Genomic DNA, 17,055 nt, shown 5'->3' on the forward strand with positions numbered 1-17,055 from the left:
CACAGCGCACGGCCTCCGGGCGCCGCTGGCCTTACCCCGCGCAGCTCGGCGCCCCCCAGGCTGCTCAGATGCACGGGGCCCCCGGAGGCTCACTGCTCAGGTCCCCGGGCCTTGGTCTGAGCTGCTGGTAGGATCCCGAGGTCTCTGCCTCGGAGCCCTCTGCGTCTGACCGCGGCCTGTGTCCCTCCAGGTGGGTTCTCCGAGCGGCCACATGGCAGCCCAGGGCTCGGAAAGGCACACAAGCAGGAGCACGCCAGCACGGCGTCCATGGCCGTCTGTTGGTCAGCGTTCACCTTAGACTCGCGGGAAGGGCCACATGCCCCCTGCTGGGTGGGCAGCATGAGTGCACAAGAGAGAGGGGCTGCTGCTGGGGGCATCACTGAAACCCCCGCCACACTTGCCCGGAGCATCCAACTGAAGGGCAAACATATTTGCTCCCCAGCCCAAATGCCTTCTAGTCATTTAGTTATCTGGGGTCTGGACCCTTCTCTCTCTACCTTGGCATTCAAGACAGGGCCTCTCTGGGGCCTACGGAAACTGGCACACATTCTCCTATGCAGGAACGTTCCTTTATCAGCATGAGAATTTCCCTGTTTCGCATGTGCTTGAGGCTCAGGAAGCTTTGTAACTCCCTCGGGTCTCGGGCTGGTGCGGGGAGACGTGAAACACTCCCAGGCCCACGGTCAGATGTGTTTGGTGAACGGGCGTCTCACCGTCGGGCTCTTGCAGGACGCAGGCCTTGCAGCCTGCACGTCCTCCCACGGGTGGTCGCCTCATGAGGAGCTGGCTTCCTTGGCTGCAGTTTGGACCATGATGGACTCGCAATGAGAACTACGCCGATGGTTGGGATGTTCTTGGCACTAAGACAGTTGCTCACGGTGTGCTGTACAACCCCCCCCCCCCCCCCCCCCGCCGGTGGCACTGCCTGATGGAGTGGCTCAGAGGACAGTGTCCAGCCCTCGCTGCTCCTAGCGCCTCATGAGCCTGGGTTTCAGAAAAACCCATGAGCTGCCACATTAGTATATGGACAGGAACTTCCTCTCATTCTATGGTGATAATTAGACAAGTTAAGAATGAAAATGAATCCCATTTGGTATGCAACTTTTCTCTATTCAGGTTGCAGTAAATAATTTAGGAAAAGTAATTTCTCCCAGCTTTAAAATATGCAAATGAAAGGTAGTGGTGCATTTTCTCAAATATTTTCTGCAGATGCCAAACCAGTGCTAGTCAAAGTTGGATAATTGCAGTAATTAATTTCTGAAAGGGGGGTGTGAACCTTATAACAACAAATAGGATAGTAAATCAAGTGAGAAATAACCCAGGAGGAAATGCTGGAAAGAGAGCTGCAGTGCATGGGTTTTGTTGCAGAAAGAGGAGCAGGGAAGGAAGTGCCAGTAGAGGGCAGTGTTATTAAGAAGATGGGCTGTGAGTTCCCACTCGTCTCCCTGTAATCTGCTCTGTTCACAGTCCAGAAGTGGTTTGCTTTTTCTCCAAATACTAGCGCTGCAAGCTGCCCTGGGAAACAGCCAGGCCAGCTGGCCTTGTCTCCTCTTGCGCCATCCCCGGTATTAGAGGGGGGCTGTGGGAATTTTACTGTGAATGCTGCTGTCCTAGCACAAGGCGAGATGGAGTTCAGCTCAAGTCCTCCTGAAGCTGAGTTGGCCCCGGGAAAAAAATAACGAATTGAGAACAGGACAGTCTCCCTTCCGGGGTGCTCAGCAGCCGCAGGGGTCTTTCCATAGAGGTGCCCGCTTCTGGGAGTAACTAGTAACCCCTCCTGGGTGCCATGAGGATTCAGAGATGAGTGTTACAGAACCTCACAGCCTGCGTTTGAGGCTGGGTGGCAGAGGAGTGTAGAAAATGGAAGGGCATCCTGACGGCTGCCACAAATGTGTGTCCACAGGCCTTGGGACAGAGCGAAGGGAAGGCCAGAGAGGTGGGGACACCGGTCTAAGCTTAAGGAAAGGATGTGCCATGACAGTAGGTGGAGGAGGAAGGCAAGGAAGCTCAGGCACAGAGGGAGACGCGGAGGAAGGTGCCATGTAGGGACCCTGGCGAGTTCAGCGGGGCCAGGACGGCTCGTGTGGGCAGAGGAGCGGTGAGTGGGCTGGAAGGTTATTTGAAGCCACGTTATGAAGGGCTTTGAACACCATGAAGAGAAGTGAACTTCATTGGGTTGTCATCCATTGTCGTCGTCATCACTACTGTGATGTTTACATTTTATTTGTTGATTTTATTTTATTTTCTTAAAATATATTTTTCTTGATTTCAAAGAGGAAGGAAGAGGGAGAGAGAGAGATAGAAACATCAATGATGAGAGAGAATCACTGTTTGGCTGCTTCCTGCACATCCCCTACTGGGAACTGAGCCCACAACCCGGGCATGTGCCCTGACAAGGAATCGAACCTGGGACCCTTCAGTCCGCAGTCCTATGTTCTATCCACTGAGCAAAACCATCTGGGCTTTATTTATTGATTTTAGAGAGAGGGGAAGGAAGAGAGAGAGACCTTTGGTTGTTCCACTTATCTGTCCATTTATCGGCTGGTTCTGCATGTCCCTGAGCCCACAGCCTGGGCACAGTGGGACGACCTCTAACCAGCTGTGCTGCCCGGCCAGGGCCCATGGTGTTTAATGAGCACCCACTCTATGAAGGCAGAGTTCAGGCTCCGAAGACAGCAGATGCTGTCACATCTCAGCTCCGCCACTCACAGCCATGGGAAAAGACCATGGGAAATTCTTTAACCCCTTTGACCCTAGCTTCCTTGGCTGCAGTGTGGGGTGATCTCTCCCTCGTGGCATTGCCATCAGGAGGAAATGAAGCGATGCCGGAGCTCAGCATGGTGAGCAGACACATCCGCCCAGGAAGCACTGCTGGGGTGCAGGACGGCTTTAGCACGCGTTTTCTCATGCAGTACCTGCAGGAACCCTGCCAGCAGGGAGCAGTACTCCCACTTGGTAGATGAGGCCCTGAGCCTGTAGCAGGTGAGTGGCAGCGCTAACATCGTGGCCGGTGGCGGTGTCCCTGGGAGAAGGCTCCCAGTCCTCCTGCCTCGGTGCCAGGTGGCCTTTCCTGTAAAGAAGTGGTGGCCAGCCCTAGCCAGTTGGCTCAGTGGATAGAGCGTTGGCCTGTGAACTGAAGGGTCCCAGGTTTGATTCCGGACAAGGGTACATGCCCGGGTTGGGGGTTTGATTCCCAGTAGGGGGCGTGCAGGAGGCAGCTGATCAATGATTCTCTCTCATCATTGACGTTTCTATCTCTCTCTCCCTCTCCCCTCCTCTCTGAAATCAATAAAAATATATTATTAAAAAAAAAGAAGTGGTGGCCATGGGAGCGTATTGGGAGCAGCAACATGATCGTTCTGACCTCGAGTCGTGGTTGGTACCTCCAGGTTCTGCTGGAGCCTCCTGCTGGTCTGGCGGGACAGCAGGAAGCTGGGCTAGGCACTGCATGTGTCTGTCAACTCCTTTGTCCCTCGGTTTCAAAAAGGTGCCATTTTCTGGAATTAGCCTATAATTCACACACATTGAACTAATCATATGAGTTTCAAATAACTGAAATATCGACAGCAGTAATAGCCCCGGGGAGCACCGCGTCAGGGCAGGCTACTTAAAAAGAGCCATTTCCTCCAACAAGGAAACTGGTAAAGGAGGAGTCCTGCTGAGTTACATTAGAACACACTAGAGATTCCAAATACGTTCAGTTTCTAGGTTCCTCGTGCTCTTTCATTCTGAACCCGAGCCCCCAAATATCCCTATTGTTTCTGAATGGAAAAACCTCAGGCCCTAGTCAAATGCCAGGGCCTTCTTAGGGTCGTCTCTTAAGTGGAGCAGAGGGAGAAGCTCTGGCCTGGAGATGGAGAGGGTCCAGGCTGTGGTGCCGAGGACGCTGGAGTGAGAGGGAACGTGGGAGGGATGAGCTCTGGCCAGTGATCAGGTGACCAGACTTCTCGTCCCATCTGCCATCATTATATCTGTCTCACATAGTCCACTTCCTTTTTCTGCATCTCAAATTCAGCTCCTCACATCTGGCCTGGGGTAAAGGGGTTGCAGACTCAGTGTCTGGGGGCAGAGAGGTAAAGGAAGTGCAGAAGTTAAGCAGGTGCCAACAATAGCTCCGCTAAGGCCTATGCTATAGGGAAGGGCCTAAAGTATTCACAGCTAATTAGGGAGAAATAAGATAAAACAAAGCCAAACTATGCCCACCAAATACAACATTTCTATAGGCCCATGGTCAGCAAACTGCAGCTCACCAGCCACATGCAGCTCTTTGGCCCCTTGAGTGTGGCTCTTCCACAAAATAGCACGGCCTGGGCGAGTCTATTTTGAAGAAGTGGCATTAGAAGAAGTTTAAGTTTAAAAAATTTGGCTCTCAAAAGAAATTTCAATTGTGGTACTGTTGATATTTGGCTCTGATGACTAATTAGTTTGCTGACCTCTGCTCTAGGCCGTCAGTTTAGGACCTATCAGCTAGTGAGTTCCCTCCTATGAGCACACAATGCAGCGTTAAAACCACGGCATTGGAGTGAGACCTGGCTTGGTGCCAGGCCTGCCACTCGTCAGCTGTGTGGCCTTAGGAAATGATGTACCTTTTCTGGTCTCAGTCTCTCATAATTTCCCAGAGAAGAGCAGAGGGGAGAGTAATTGTAAAACATGTAGTCCGGCACCTGGCTACGTGTAGTGCGGCCTCCGTCATGCCCCGCCTCCTCTGGCTTTGGCTGTCCGTGTTCCCAGGACCCGGCCCTGGCACATACACTTCTGGAACTATTAAATGAAAGGTAACACGTCGTAGGTGTACTTCCACCGGGCATCCTCCTACTTTGAGTTCATAACAGAGCACTGATGTTGAACTGCAAGCTAATGTCTGCTTAGGAATGGCAAGCCTGGGCTCTCTCCTCTGCCTTCTCTGCACTGGATCCGCGACCTGAGTGACTCACAGGGAAGGTGACAGGATGGTGTGGAAGGTCTCAAGCAGCTTCAGCAATGGATCCGAACCCATGAGTGAACGTCAGCAGCAATAACCACGCTCGTCTCATGTTTCAGTGCACACAGACGCATAGACACACAGACACACAGTACACACCACAGACACACAGGCACATGGATGCACAGTACACACCACAGACATACAAATACACAGTAAACACGACAGACGCACAGACATGCAGACAGAAACACAGACACACAGACACACAGACACATAGCCTGGTAAGGAAGCGCAGAAGAGCGGGTGTGAGGGAGCCCAGGGGCTTCCGTGCCAGGGCAGCAATAATCCAGTGGCATGAGCACAGCGCGACCCTGAACTGTTTTCCAGCTGTGCCATGGAGGTTTGGTGCCAGTCACAGGGGGAATGGGCCCCTGGCCTCGCAAACACACCGCAGCTGTGCTGTCCGGAGGCGAGAAAGCAGGATGGCGAGAGCCTGAGAAGCCGCTTTGGCCCTGAGAGGAAAGACTGGGGAGCGAGAGCAGGGAAGATGCTTGCCGGTTGACTGGTGGTAGAACAGTAAAGGACAGACGAGGCCAGGTGGTTAAAGTGAAAGGGTTAGGCCCCGTAGGAGGAGACACTCGCAGGAACGGGATGCAGGCCATACACGCTGAGCGGCTCGGCCCTGGGCTTCGCTAGCAGGTGTTTGGTTTGAGGTGGAGAGAAGCCAGCACCGGAGCCAGTGGCCTGGGGGAGCCTGTCCTGCTGGCAGCGCCGAGGGCCCTGGCCTCTCAGGACGATGGAAACAGCCAAACCCATGGAGGTGTGTTTTACGGCCAGCACTGTGCGCGTGGCTCAGTTCAGGCAGCCTTTTTGTGGGCACTAGGTGAGTTTTGAGGGTTGGCCTAACACGGGAGGATGGTTCCCAGTGCCCGATCCCGTTTCACTTGGCTTTGCCGGGATCCAGCTCCCGCCACACCCCTGCCCTGCAGGAGAATGGGGCGCTGCTGCGCACAGCACCCGCCAGGTGCCGGAGGCCTGCAGCCTGGAGCTGGCTGGCGCTCTCTGAGCTTCAGCAGGGGGCCTGCAGGCAGCGCAGGCCGTGATGGAGTGGCCTCCGGATTGGATCTCCCAGTTGGACTTCCTGTCCCTCCCTCACCAGGCAACCCCAGGGAGCCAGATTCAGTGTGGGCCTCAGTTCCCTTGTCTGTGAGTGGGCGATAGGAGCGCCTGGCGCGGGTGTTGGCCTGAGCTTTAGGTGAGCTTGTGCATGGAAGCACTGGCCTGCCGGTGGGAAGTACTAAGCACAGGCCCCGGTGAACGGACCCTCCTCTCTGCAAGAAACTGCTCCCTACAGCCTTGCTCAGGGCCCTGCTCCAGAGAATCCTGGATGGAAATCTGTGGACAACAACAAATCTGTTTTAAAATGTCTCGGACAAAAGAATGGTGTCAGCAGTTTACTTTGTACCAGCCATAGAGAAACACAGAGCAAGTGAGCCTCCTGGGTGCGAGGAGGCCCAGCCACGGGTGGACGGGTCTGGCTGGAGGGCGGTGCCAGGGCTCCGGAGCCCCGCTGGGCCCCACTGCTCCCTGGCCCAGTGGTCTCCATGGTGTTTGGGGTCCCAGGCTGGGCAGGCACCCTCCCAGTGGATGTGTACAATCTGGTCTCCCTGCTGGTTCTCATGCCCATCTCAGGGCTGACCACTGAGCAGGTTTGGGGCGGGGGGGGGGGGAGTTGGGTGCTGGGGTGAATGAGCCAGGCTCACAACTGCCCAGGACCTCAGCCTTTCCCGGAAAGGCCATGCTCACACTCGTCCCTTGGTGTCTGCACGAGTGAGCGTGCCCTCCCCCAGACAGACCAGGCCCCTGCTGCCCGGATCTCCCTTTCACACTTAACCGGCACATCACCCTTCCTGCCTCCCCTCAGCCCCCTGGGGTAGGGCACCCCTATGTCCCGGAACACCCTGTGCCTTGTGCTCACACTGACGAGGCAGCGGTTGCATCGGAGGCACAGAGAGAGGTGCTCTGGAGGCGAGGGTGAAGAGCTGTTGACTCGGCAGCAGCTCACAGCGTGGGGACGGCGGGAGCGAGGGAGGACCGGCAGGTGCGGCAGTCTGCCCGTGTGCGCTTCTCATGACCGAGGCGGGGGAGGCAGCAGAGCTTTCTTAGGTGAGAGGGCGCGGATTGTGCCTTGACCAACAAGTAGGAGCTCAGCGGAGGATGGGATGGGAAAGAGCTTTCCCACTTGGGCGTCAGCCGGAAGGGCCTGGTGCAGCCAGCAAAGGGCTGGAGCACAGGGGGCCGAGGAGGGGATGGAAGGAAAGTTGAAAGAGACAAATACTTTATAAATATAAGGTCCTCAGCTTCTGTTACCAGGAAGCATTGGCCAGCAGATGTCTGTGATTTGTAAGAACAGCAACAAAGGCAGCAGATTTGGAGCAGGCACCCCCACTCATTGCGGTCGTCGAGGGAGCATGGACCTCGGACCTGCTCACACCGACCCGAGGTCACGAACTCCGTGCACACCAGGCCACATGGGCACCGCAAGCGAGAACTAAGGAAGCAAGATAAAAACTAAAATAGCTCGTCAGGCAAAACAAACCCGTGGGCTTTATGCATCCCGGCACCCCATTCACGTCTCGGATCCTAAAAGCTGACGTCACTTAAATTGCACCATCTCGCTTCTGAAATCGTCAGATAAAGAATATGTCAACCAAATTGGAACAGGCAACTCTGACAAATTTGTGTGGCTCAATATAAACGTCTAGTTCTTTTTAAGTGTCTGGGGGAAGCAGACGCTGGCCGTCCGGTGCTTTCTACCTGTGCGCAGGACACAGCGTGGACTGATGCACCGAAGCCATGCCTTCTCGGACGGACTCAACCCCCAGGACCACATGGGCTCTGCGACCACTTACCTGGACCAGGAGATAAAGTGGGGAGGAGAGAAATAAGGAAAAATAAACACCCGCACTGGACAGGGATGGCCTGAAAGCTCAGCTGTTCCGTGAAGAACGCAGAAGCTCCTAGTGAGCCGCCCGAGCAGCGCTGGGTGGTGAGTGCCTGGGGACCCAGCCCGCGGGCCAGACTGGTGACCCTGCGCGCTCACCACTGAGTCCTAATTGACCATCAGCCCCGTCCTGCGTGCGCGTCAGGAAAATCAATCCATTTGTAGGGGGAGACAGTTTCCTGCTACTGCTCATATTTTCACTAAAACCCCATTTTACTGGAACCAACATTGAAAAAAACAGCACATTTTATTCAAAACAAGGCGATATTGGTATTGATGGAGCTGCAGTGATAATGAGGGCGATCAATCTTCCCTCCTCCATTATGGGGTATTGAGCAATTTTGGAGTAAACTTGTGGCATCATTAGGCAAGATCAGCATTTCTCCTTTTTGAAAACTTTTTCTTTTTTGCATATTTAAAGTATTCCTGCTGGGGGAGGGGGCGGTGGGCCTGGGTGTGGGGAGGAGGGGAAGAAGCAAAACCAACAAAGAACGAAAGACCCTGCAAGCCTCCCGAGCAGTGAGTGAAGGGCGGGTGAGGGAAACAGGAGGTGGCAGACGCTTCTCCCTAATTCTCACCAGAAATACACTGTGGTGGTGTTTTTGCATCTTGTTTATACAGTTCTCCCACCCCCCCAAGACTCCCCAACTCTCCCCCAAATTAAAAGACTGTAGTTACCAAAATCCAAGTTCTGGACGATGGGAAGTCCAAGGCCAGAGGGTGGAAGTGTTCCCTTACCTGAAGCGGAGGGTATTTCCTGAGCTCTCACTCCCGGCGGGTGTGCCAGCTCAGACGCGGGGCTGTTAGTGAGGGAGCCAGCTGAGGGCGCAGCCACTGCCAGCCCCAGCTGCTTCTCCACAGACCGGACTGCAAACCCGCCTGACCAGGCTCTGTCCGCCTTCTGAGAGCGGCCACATGTCTGACTTCACGTAAATCTCCGGACTTGTACGTTTTGTCAGTGGATTCAGAAATTACTTCAACATCGCAGGCCGAGGGCACCGTCCCTGGCAGACGCGCTCGCACGCTGTGTGCAGCCTGTTTTAGGGTCGCCTCGCCGGCATCCCAGCGCAGGGGCTCCCGCCCTCCCCAGACTGGCTCCAGGCCCCTGCGGGGAGCGGGGCCCTGTGAGGGCCCGCGACAGGCAGGAGTCGGTGGCCGCAGGCTGTGAGGGGTGCCGCCTCCCGGCTCCACAACCAGTTCGAGGCCTGGTGGGAGCCTATGAAAGGCGCCGCAAACGCTCGGGCCTCCGGGACTCACGCGGCCTGCTTCCCCGTAGCTGTCCCGGGAGATCCAGTGCTCCGTGGCCAGTCACATCCAGGGCCTGGTGAAGTCGGAGAAGAACCGCCAGGTCGCGTGTGAGGCGGGGATGCTCAGGACCCTCATGGCCTCCTGCCGCCAGGCCCTGGCCACCGGCAGCGGCGCCCTGCACTGCGGCCTCGTCCGGATTTTTGAAAAACTGGCTTCCCAAGCCATTGAACCGGATGTGTTAAGGTACCGTGCGCTGCGCTCAGGACGCCGAGCCCCGGGCAATGTGCTCACGCGAGGGAACTGCGAGGCCGGGGAGCCCGGAGGCTGTGCGGACAGAGGGAGGGCCCGCAAAGCAGACAGAGGCCGTGAGCTGCTGGTCTCAGCGAGGGGGCAATAGTCAAAGGGCCTGTGACATTACAGAACCCTTGGTGGGGGTGCTTGGTGGGGTGCTTGGTGGGGTGCTTGGTGGGATGCTTGGTGGGGGTGCTTGGCAGGGAGAGCTGGAGCAGAGCTGGGAGATCCACAGCCCGGAGGTTAGAGGTCAGGGCAGTCTCCCTGAGCCCTTCGGCCTGTGCAAAGTCACCCAGCCGGGAGACCGGACTGGGGGGAGGGGGGCTGTGAGTTCACTGGCTGAGGGCAGCAGCCAGGACTCCTGACAGGCAGGAGGACAGAGACTGCCCTGTGGCAGCCCCTCCTGAAACCGTCCTGGAGGGAAGAGGTATGGGCGGGGCAGACACGAAGACAAAAGGTAGAGGCCAGAAAGGCTCAGGAGGGAGGTCAAGCCTCCTTAGGCCCTGTGGCCGGGCCACCCACCGCGGTGTTGGGGGCAGAGTGCAGGGTCCCACGCCTGCGGGGCCTGTGCTGGCCACAGGGCCCTGTGCAGAGGGAGCGGCAGGCACCCTTCCGGCGGCAGGCGTGGGGCTCAGGGCCAGGCCAGCCTCTCTGCCTCTGGAGGTGCCAGCGGCCGGGCAGTGCCGCTGCGCCTGCTTAGGCTGTTAGTAACTCCACTGGAAACTTACCGAGAAGGTGGACAGTCATTTTCCAACACATTTCTCTTCCTCCCGAGGCCCAGTGGCGGCTCCTAGCTGGTCACTGGTCACGTCAATGCACCTGAAACTTCTAACTCCTCAGCTCGCTGGGTGCTCGGAGCATGGCTGGAGGAGGGGTTCCAGGCAGAGAGGAAGCTGGGGATGGGGGGTGTCAGCACTGGGAAGCGCTAGATGAAGCTGGGAAACTGCCGCAAACTGTCTCCTCCATTTGCTTCTGTGTTGGTGTCGTATTCAGACAGTTCCTAGCCCTGGGAGCTCCCTCACCTCCGGCAGCTGCGGCGCAAATCCCCGGGTCGTCTGGTGTGCATGGAGGGGCCTCTGGACGCCCAGGTGAGGACGGAGGGAAGGACAGGGCAGCTTAACGGGAATTCCAAGAGAGCGGGCATTCCTGGCAAGGGCTCACTCACAGCAAATGGGAAGCAGATTTAAAACATGGTTTTCCTGCTGCTCAGTGGAGCAAATGAGGAAAGCAGAGGGTTAGGTGGTGCCAGAGGGAGAGCAGGTCCGAGGAGGGTGCCCCGTACAGGACAGGTGAGGGTGAGCAGGAGCCGAGCCTGGGGCCCAGCGCTGCCTCTGGACCGCGGTGCCGTGACGGCTTTCTGCGCAGCTCTCAGCTCAGGGCCGGGTCAGGAGGCGGAGCATTGGGGGGATCCCGGGTGTGAGGCCTCCTGGGAGGATGCTGGTCCAGGGAACTAGCTTGGAGAAAAGAAACCTGCGGACACGCTACGTGTGAGGTCACCTAGAACATTAAGGCAAGGAGCCCCAGTTGGGAAGCAAGAATGAAGAGTGGTTGGGCTGGCGGCCAGAGCTGGAGGCAAGAGCTTTCAGGGGGGCAGGCTGCTCAGAAAGGAGGTCGGGGAGCCAAGACGAAGCCTCGGCCCCGGCTGCCCCTGGGCAAGCCAGGACGGCAACAGCAAGGGGTGGGAGGGGATTACAGGGAGAAGTTTCGGGGGCGGGGGTAGGTTGTGACCACAGTGCAGTGCTATCAGAACTCGCAGGGAGCCCGGGTGGGCGGCCAGGAGAGCTGTCCTCACAGGGGCAGGAACCAGGGGGTAACTGCAGAGCCCTCCTCCGGCTGCGGCTGAATGTGGGGGCCACGGTCAGAGGGGGTAGGAATGCTTTAGCACAGCCACAGCTCTGCTCTTGTTGCTGCCTTAGGGCCACAGGCGGTGGTGGGGGAGACTGCTGCGGGCCCTGCAGGAGCCGCCCAGGACGCCAGCCCATGTCCCGCAGGCACACAGGCACTCAGGAGCCGCACGCCGGCCCAGAGCCCCACGCCTGCCCTCCAGACAGCTCTGAGCCTCATCTCCATGACCTCCCCGCGCAACCTGCAGCCGCAGCGGGCCGCCCTGGCTCCGTCCTTCGTGGAATTTGACATGTCCATGGAAGGTTATGGGTATGGCGGCCTTTGCATATAAAATACACCTGATTACTTTCCTGGTGCCTCAGATGCAGCACAGCATTGACTCCAAAGTTCCATCAGCTCCCACCACTCGGCAGGGAGCTGTGGCTGCTCACGCACGCCCCGCCCCGTCTGCTCAGTGCTTCTCAGGGCGGCGTCCCCAGCTGCATAGGGCCAGGGACCCTGCGGTGTCTGCAATCTGGAATGTTCTCTCTTCCAGCCTCCAGTTTGGGTTCCTTTCTTAGGTCATAGGACCCATGTCAACCACGAAGTGGTTTCTATCCCCGGAGTCTCATGGTCCAAGAGCAAGTGAGGCCCCTGCAAGAGACAGAGGAGTGGGCTTGCAGGGCACTCACCGGACGCTGCCTCTTTCCAGGTGTTTGTTTATCCCGACCCTGTCCACGGTGATGGGGGCCAGCACTGAGTACTCGGTCTCCGGAGGGATTGGGACAGGTAGGTGCTGCCCGGGGCCGGCTGGCGGGCCCCCTCCGCTCTGCCCGGGGAGTGCGTCCCCAGGAAGCCTGGGTTTCAGATTCCCTCCGGGCGTGTCCAGGCCCCGAGTCTCCCTCTCAGGTCTGTGCGTGTGAGTCATCCTCTGTCTGTCATGCCTCTTAGGGCAGGTGTCCTGTTCACGGCACGTCCTCCTGCTCTGTGGTCAGGGTCCTGGCGCCTGAGCCTGGGCTGACGAGGCTGAAATGGACACCTCACCCCTCCCTCATCCCACCTTCCCACTCTCCCTGGAGATAAATGGCAGTTCCCTGTGAGGCCGCTCAGGAACAAGCCTGTCCGGGCTCGCGGGAGGCCTGGGCGTGCTCTGCACAGCGCTGTCCCCGCTGGGAGCCAGGCCCTCTGGCCGGACAGCCAGGGTTTCTACGGGAACTGGTGCGTGTGGGGGGCACTCAGTGATTCTGCTCCTTAGTGAGAACAGCAGGCCCTGCCGGCAGTGCCCACCCCGCCCTGAGGTGGGAGGGCAGGGTCTGCTCAGGGGCATGCTGTCCCTGCAGGTGCCGCCTTCTGCCCCTCGGAGCACACTGCCCACCCAGGCCAGCTGGCTGCGCCTAAAGGGGGGTGGGTCTCAGGGCTTCAGGGCTGTGCCCTCTCCAGGCCCTTGGGGGTCGGTCTCAGGGCTGTATCCCCCTCTGCTCGCTTGGCAGGGCAGCATGGGAGAATAGGGGGGACAGGATTGGAAAGAGTGTTTGAGGATCTAGGCTCAAGTCCCGGCGGGATTATGACTTTTCCTGAGAGGATGAGTGAGCGGACAAGAGCATCCTGCTGGGTGGGGTTGATGTAAAGTGAGCATGAGTCGGAGGCACGGTGCTGGCACACAGTAGGACCACCCCGGGTGAAATCCCAGCCACAGCGACACTGGGAGGCTTCCCCAGCAGCGCAGAGCCTCAGGGCACTTGTATTCCGACCGCAGGTGCCGCCAGGCCCTTCCCCCCGCCCGCCGGCCTGACCTTCTCCTGCTGGTTCCTGGTCAGCAGGCACAGCTCGGCCCTCGAGGGCCACCCGCTGCGCTTCCTGACCCTGGTGCGCCACCTGGCCCGGACCGAGCAGCCCTTCGTCTGCTTCTCCGTCAGCCTCTGCCCGGACGATCTCTCCTTGGTCGTGTCCACAGAAGAGAAGGAGTTTCAGCCTCTGGGTAGGCGTTGGAACCACAGCTGGTTTCTCCCACATGTGGGGAACCGGGTGGGGGGTGGGGGGAGTCAGCAGACTGACTCTGTCCTGCTGGCGGCAGGTCCCGGCTCTGTCATTGCATCCCGATGCACTATGCTTACCTGCCTGTGACGGCCCCTAGTGGCCGAGACGGCCAAGCTCGGTGCATCCTGGCGACACCTGTCCCGTGATCCCGGAAAGTGTCACTTTCCGGGGAAACCTGGGAAGGCCCAGGGGAGGCTTGGCGTCCTTTACACAGCAGCACCGCCTTTCCCGCTCCCTCTAAGGACCTTGCCAGCACATGGCGCCACTGTGGAGGCAGCCTGGTGTGGGGAAGACCTGGAGTCTGACTCCCGGGCTGGAACCTGGCTGTGACCTAACTCTCTGTGCCTCAGGATGGCAAAATGGAATCATCATTGTACCTCCCTCACAGGGTTGTCATGGAAATGAAATGCGCTGATATTTGTAACAGTCCTCAAAACAGTGTCTGGCTCAAAGCACGACCTCAGCAGGGATCGCTGCTGCTGTCACTATTTTGTAAGCAGGGCACGACCAGGCTCCCTGGCACCAGGCCCCAGCCTCCTGGGTGCTGCAGCCTCCCGCCACACGGGAGATCTGTGTTGCTCTCTCTTCCAGATGTCATGGAACCCGAGGACAGCTCTGAGCCCTCTGCGGGACGCCAGCTTCAGGTCAGGTGTGGCCAGCTGCTGGCTTGTGGCCAGTGGCATCACCTGGCTGTGGTTGTCACCAAAGAAATGAAAAGGAATTGTACCGTTTCCACCTATCTGGATGGGCAGGCCATTGGCTCAGCCAAGGTGAGATGGTCCCCAGCCGCACTCGCCCCACCCCTGCCTCCTGACCGCACCGCCCTGGGTGGCCTCGTCCAGGCCTGTGCTTTCTCTTGGCAGCAGGGTTGGCATCCAGTGAGGCCCCCTCACTGTCCCGAACGCTTGGCTGAACTCAGGCATAAAAGGGCATCTTTACAAAATGCGATAAAGGTCATGCAGCCAACGCAGACGGCAAAATGTGGAAACGAGAGTAGTCGTCACTGTAAGTCCGGAAGAATAGGCATAACATGTCTATAGGAAAACATGTCTCTAGAGTGAAAAGTCAAGACGGTTTACATCCACGGGGTGAATTCCCAGGGAGTCTGAGCAGGGCCAGAGTCCAACTCTGTAAGAGGCGTCCCGGGAGTCAGTGCCCTGGCCTGGTTGCGGCCACGCCGAAGAGCAAGGTGCCAGAGCTGTGAGGACACCGACGTGCCCTGCCAGATTCGGAGAGGGAGTGGCCAGGACAGGATGAGTCTCTGTGTAGGGAAGACACAGAGGTGAACACAGCTGGAGGAAGTGCCTCAGCGCTGGCCTCAGTCACCGCGGTCCTGAGGTTTAAGGGTGAGGAGCCAGGAGGGCGGGACCTGACCATCATGCTCCAGCCGCCAGTCAGAGGTCCCGGGGAGGCCAGGCAGCGAAGGGCATCGTCACCTGGCCGCACTCCCATCACGTGGAAAGCCCGAAGGGCTGCGTCCGGGTCAGTTACTGCAGAGCATCATCGGAGGGTAGTTCGGCAGTGTTTCCAAAGTCTCCTGGTGGCCGGATACGCAGCCAGAATGGAGAGCCTTAGATTACTAGGGTTTCTCATTCACCACTATTGCCGCTCTGATAATCTTGTCGTGGGCCTATTCTATGTATGTTAGGACACTGAGCAGTGCCTGTGGTCCCCCTGCGTGCCATGGCATGCCCCGTCCCCACTTGTGACCAGCACAAACATCTCCACATTTCCAGTCGTCTGCTGGCGCGGGGCAAAGCAGCCCAGGCTGAGACGCGTTAGGTTAGCACAACCTAAGTTCTCTAGGACACCGCCACGTAAATGGGATGCCGTCTTCTGGTAAAAGTTCTTACAAAAATAAAACGCACGGTAATCAGAAAGATGCGGCGAGAGAATGAGAAGAACTGGTCTCCAAAACAGAAAATGAGCTTTTTTCTGCAATCATTATCAGTACTAGATCTCCCTCCCTCCCTCCCTCCCTCCCTCCCTCTTTACATTTTTATTGAGCACTTACTATGTGTTAAGTACTGTTTCAGGTGCTGGGAATTGTCCATGTCCAGTCAAATACCTCCAGGAGTGTGCATATCTAGAATATAATCTTTTAGGATTAGATTTTTCACTCACATGATTCTCGGGAAATTCACCCAAGTTGTTGCACATGTCAGTAGTTCATTCGTTTTTATTGCTGAGTAGTGTTCCATGGAATCTATAATAATAAAAGCATAATATGCTAATTAGACCGATGTCCTTCCAGACGTCCTTCCTTCCGGACAAAGCCACAGTGGGCAGGGCCGCAGCAGATGCGGCAGAGGCCCCTGGCGGTGGCAGCAGCAGCAGGCGGGGGCCAGCACCAAGGCCCTTGCATGAATTTCATGCATCAGGCCTCTAGTGTATACATGATCATTAAAGACCATCTGGATTATTTCCAGGGTTTGGCTATTAAAAATAAAGCCACGATGAACATTGTGAACAGTTTTTTTGTGTGAACTTAAGTCTTCATTTCTCTGAAGTAGATACCCACTGTCCAATGGTTGGGTTCGGTAGCATTACAGGTTTACTTTGATAAGAAACTGCCAAACTATTCCCAGAGCGACTGTCCCCCATCTTACATTCCCACCGGCAATGAATGACTCAGGTTCTCTGCATTCGGTGTTGTCACTATGTTGTAATTAGCCTGATAACTGTGTAATGGTGTGTTTTCCAATTAAAAATTTTTAAATTAAAGTTTATTTTTATTTTTAATATATTTTTATTGATTTCAGAGAGGAATGGAGAGGGAGAGAGAGATAGAAACATCAATGATGAGAGAAAATCATTAATTGGCTGCCTCCTGCATGCCCCCCACTGGGGATGGAGCCTGCAATCTGGGCATATGCCCTGACTGGGAATCGAATTGGTGACCTCTTGGTTCCTGGGTTGAAGCTCAACCGTTGAGCTACACCCGGCTGGGCTCAATTAAAGTTTATATTCAATTTAAAAAATATATTTTTTATTGATTTATTTTGGAGAGAGGGGAAGGGAAAGGGAGAGAGAGATAGAAACATTGATGAGGAGAGAACATTGATCGGCTGCCTCCTGTATGCCCCTCACTTGGGGATTGAGCCCACAGCCCAGGTATGTGCCCTTGACCTGGAATCGAATTGGTGACCTCTTGGTGCATGGCTCGATGTTCAAGCACTGAGCCCCAACAGCCAGGCATCATTCAATAATATTATGGATTAGTTTTAGGGGTATGCATAGTGGTTAGACCAGGGGTCCTCAAACTTTTTAAACAGGGGGCCAGTTCACTGTCCCTCAGACCGTTGGAGGGCCGGACTATAGTTTAAAAGAAACTATGAACAAATTCGTATGCACACTGCACATATCTTATTTTGAAGTAAAAAAACAAAACGGCAAAAACACCCACATGTGGCCCGTGGGCCGTAGTGTGAGGACGCCTGGTTTAGACAATCATATACTTTACAAAGATTCCCTCCTGAAACTAGCTAGTACCCAACTAGCACCATATATAGTTATTACAATACTAGAGGCCCAATACACAAAATTGTGCATGGGCCAGGGCCAATCTGTGGGGCCACCAGCGGGGCGATCAGAGAGCGGCACTGTCCCACTCGCCAGCCGGCCCTGCCCCCTGATCGCCCCGCCGCCATCACCAGCCACCACCAGTCACCTCCCTCTGCAGGTCAACCAGCGGGTTTGTTTGGAGGGCCCCCTCTAGCACCCGCCT

General features: G+C 56.5%; 1 protein-coding gene across 1 annotated transcript in view; it reads left to right on the plus strand.

Moving 5' to 3' along the window:
* The window catches only part of WDFY4 (WDFY family member 4), a 234,656-nt gene that overhangs the window by 59,425 nt on the left and 158,176 nt on the right, over positions 1–17,055 (plus strand). Inside the window, exons 13-18 of the mRNA XM_054729209.1 lie at positions 9,205–9,419; positions 10,461–10,555; positions 11,384–11,621; positions 12,004–12,080; positions 13,048–13,269; positions 13,920–14,098. Coding sequence (XP_054585184.1) covers positions 9,205–9,419; positions 10,461–10,555; positions 11,384–11,621; positions 12,004–12,080; positions 13,048–13,269; positions 13,920–14,098 — 1,026 coding nt within the window. The remainder of the gene's footprint in view (positions 1–9,204; positions 9,420–10,460; positions 10,556–11,383; positions 11,622–12,003; positions 12,081–13,047; positions 13,270–13,919; positions 14,099–17,055) is intronic.

The sequence above is a fragment of the Eptesicus fuscus genome, chromosome 17, assembly GCF_027574615.1.
Source record: "Eptesicus fuscus isolate TK198812 chromosome 17, DD_ASM_mEF_20220401, whole genome shotgun sequence".
Classification (NCBI taxonomy): Eukaryota; Metazoa; Chordata; class Mammalia; order Chiroptera; family Vespertilionidae; genus Eptesicus; species Eptesicus fuscus.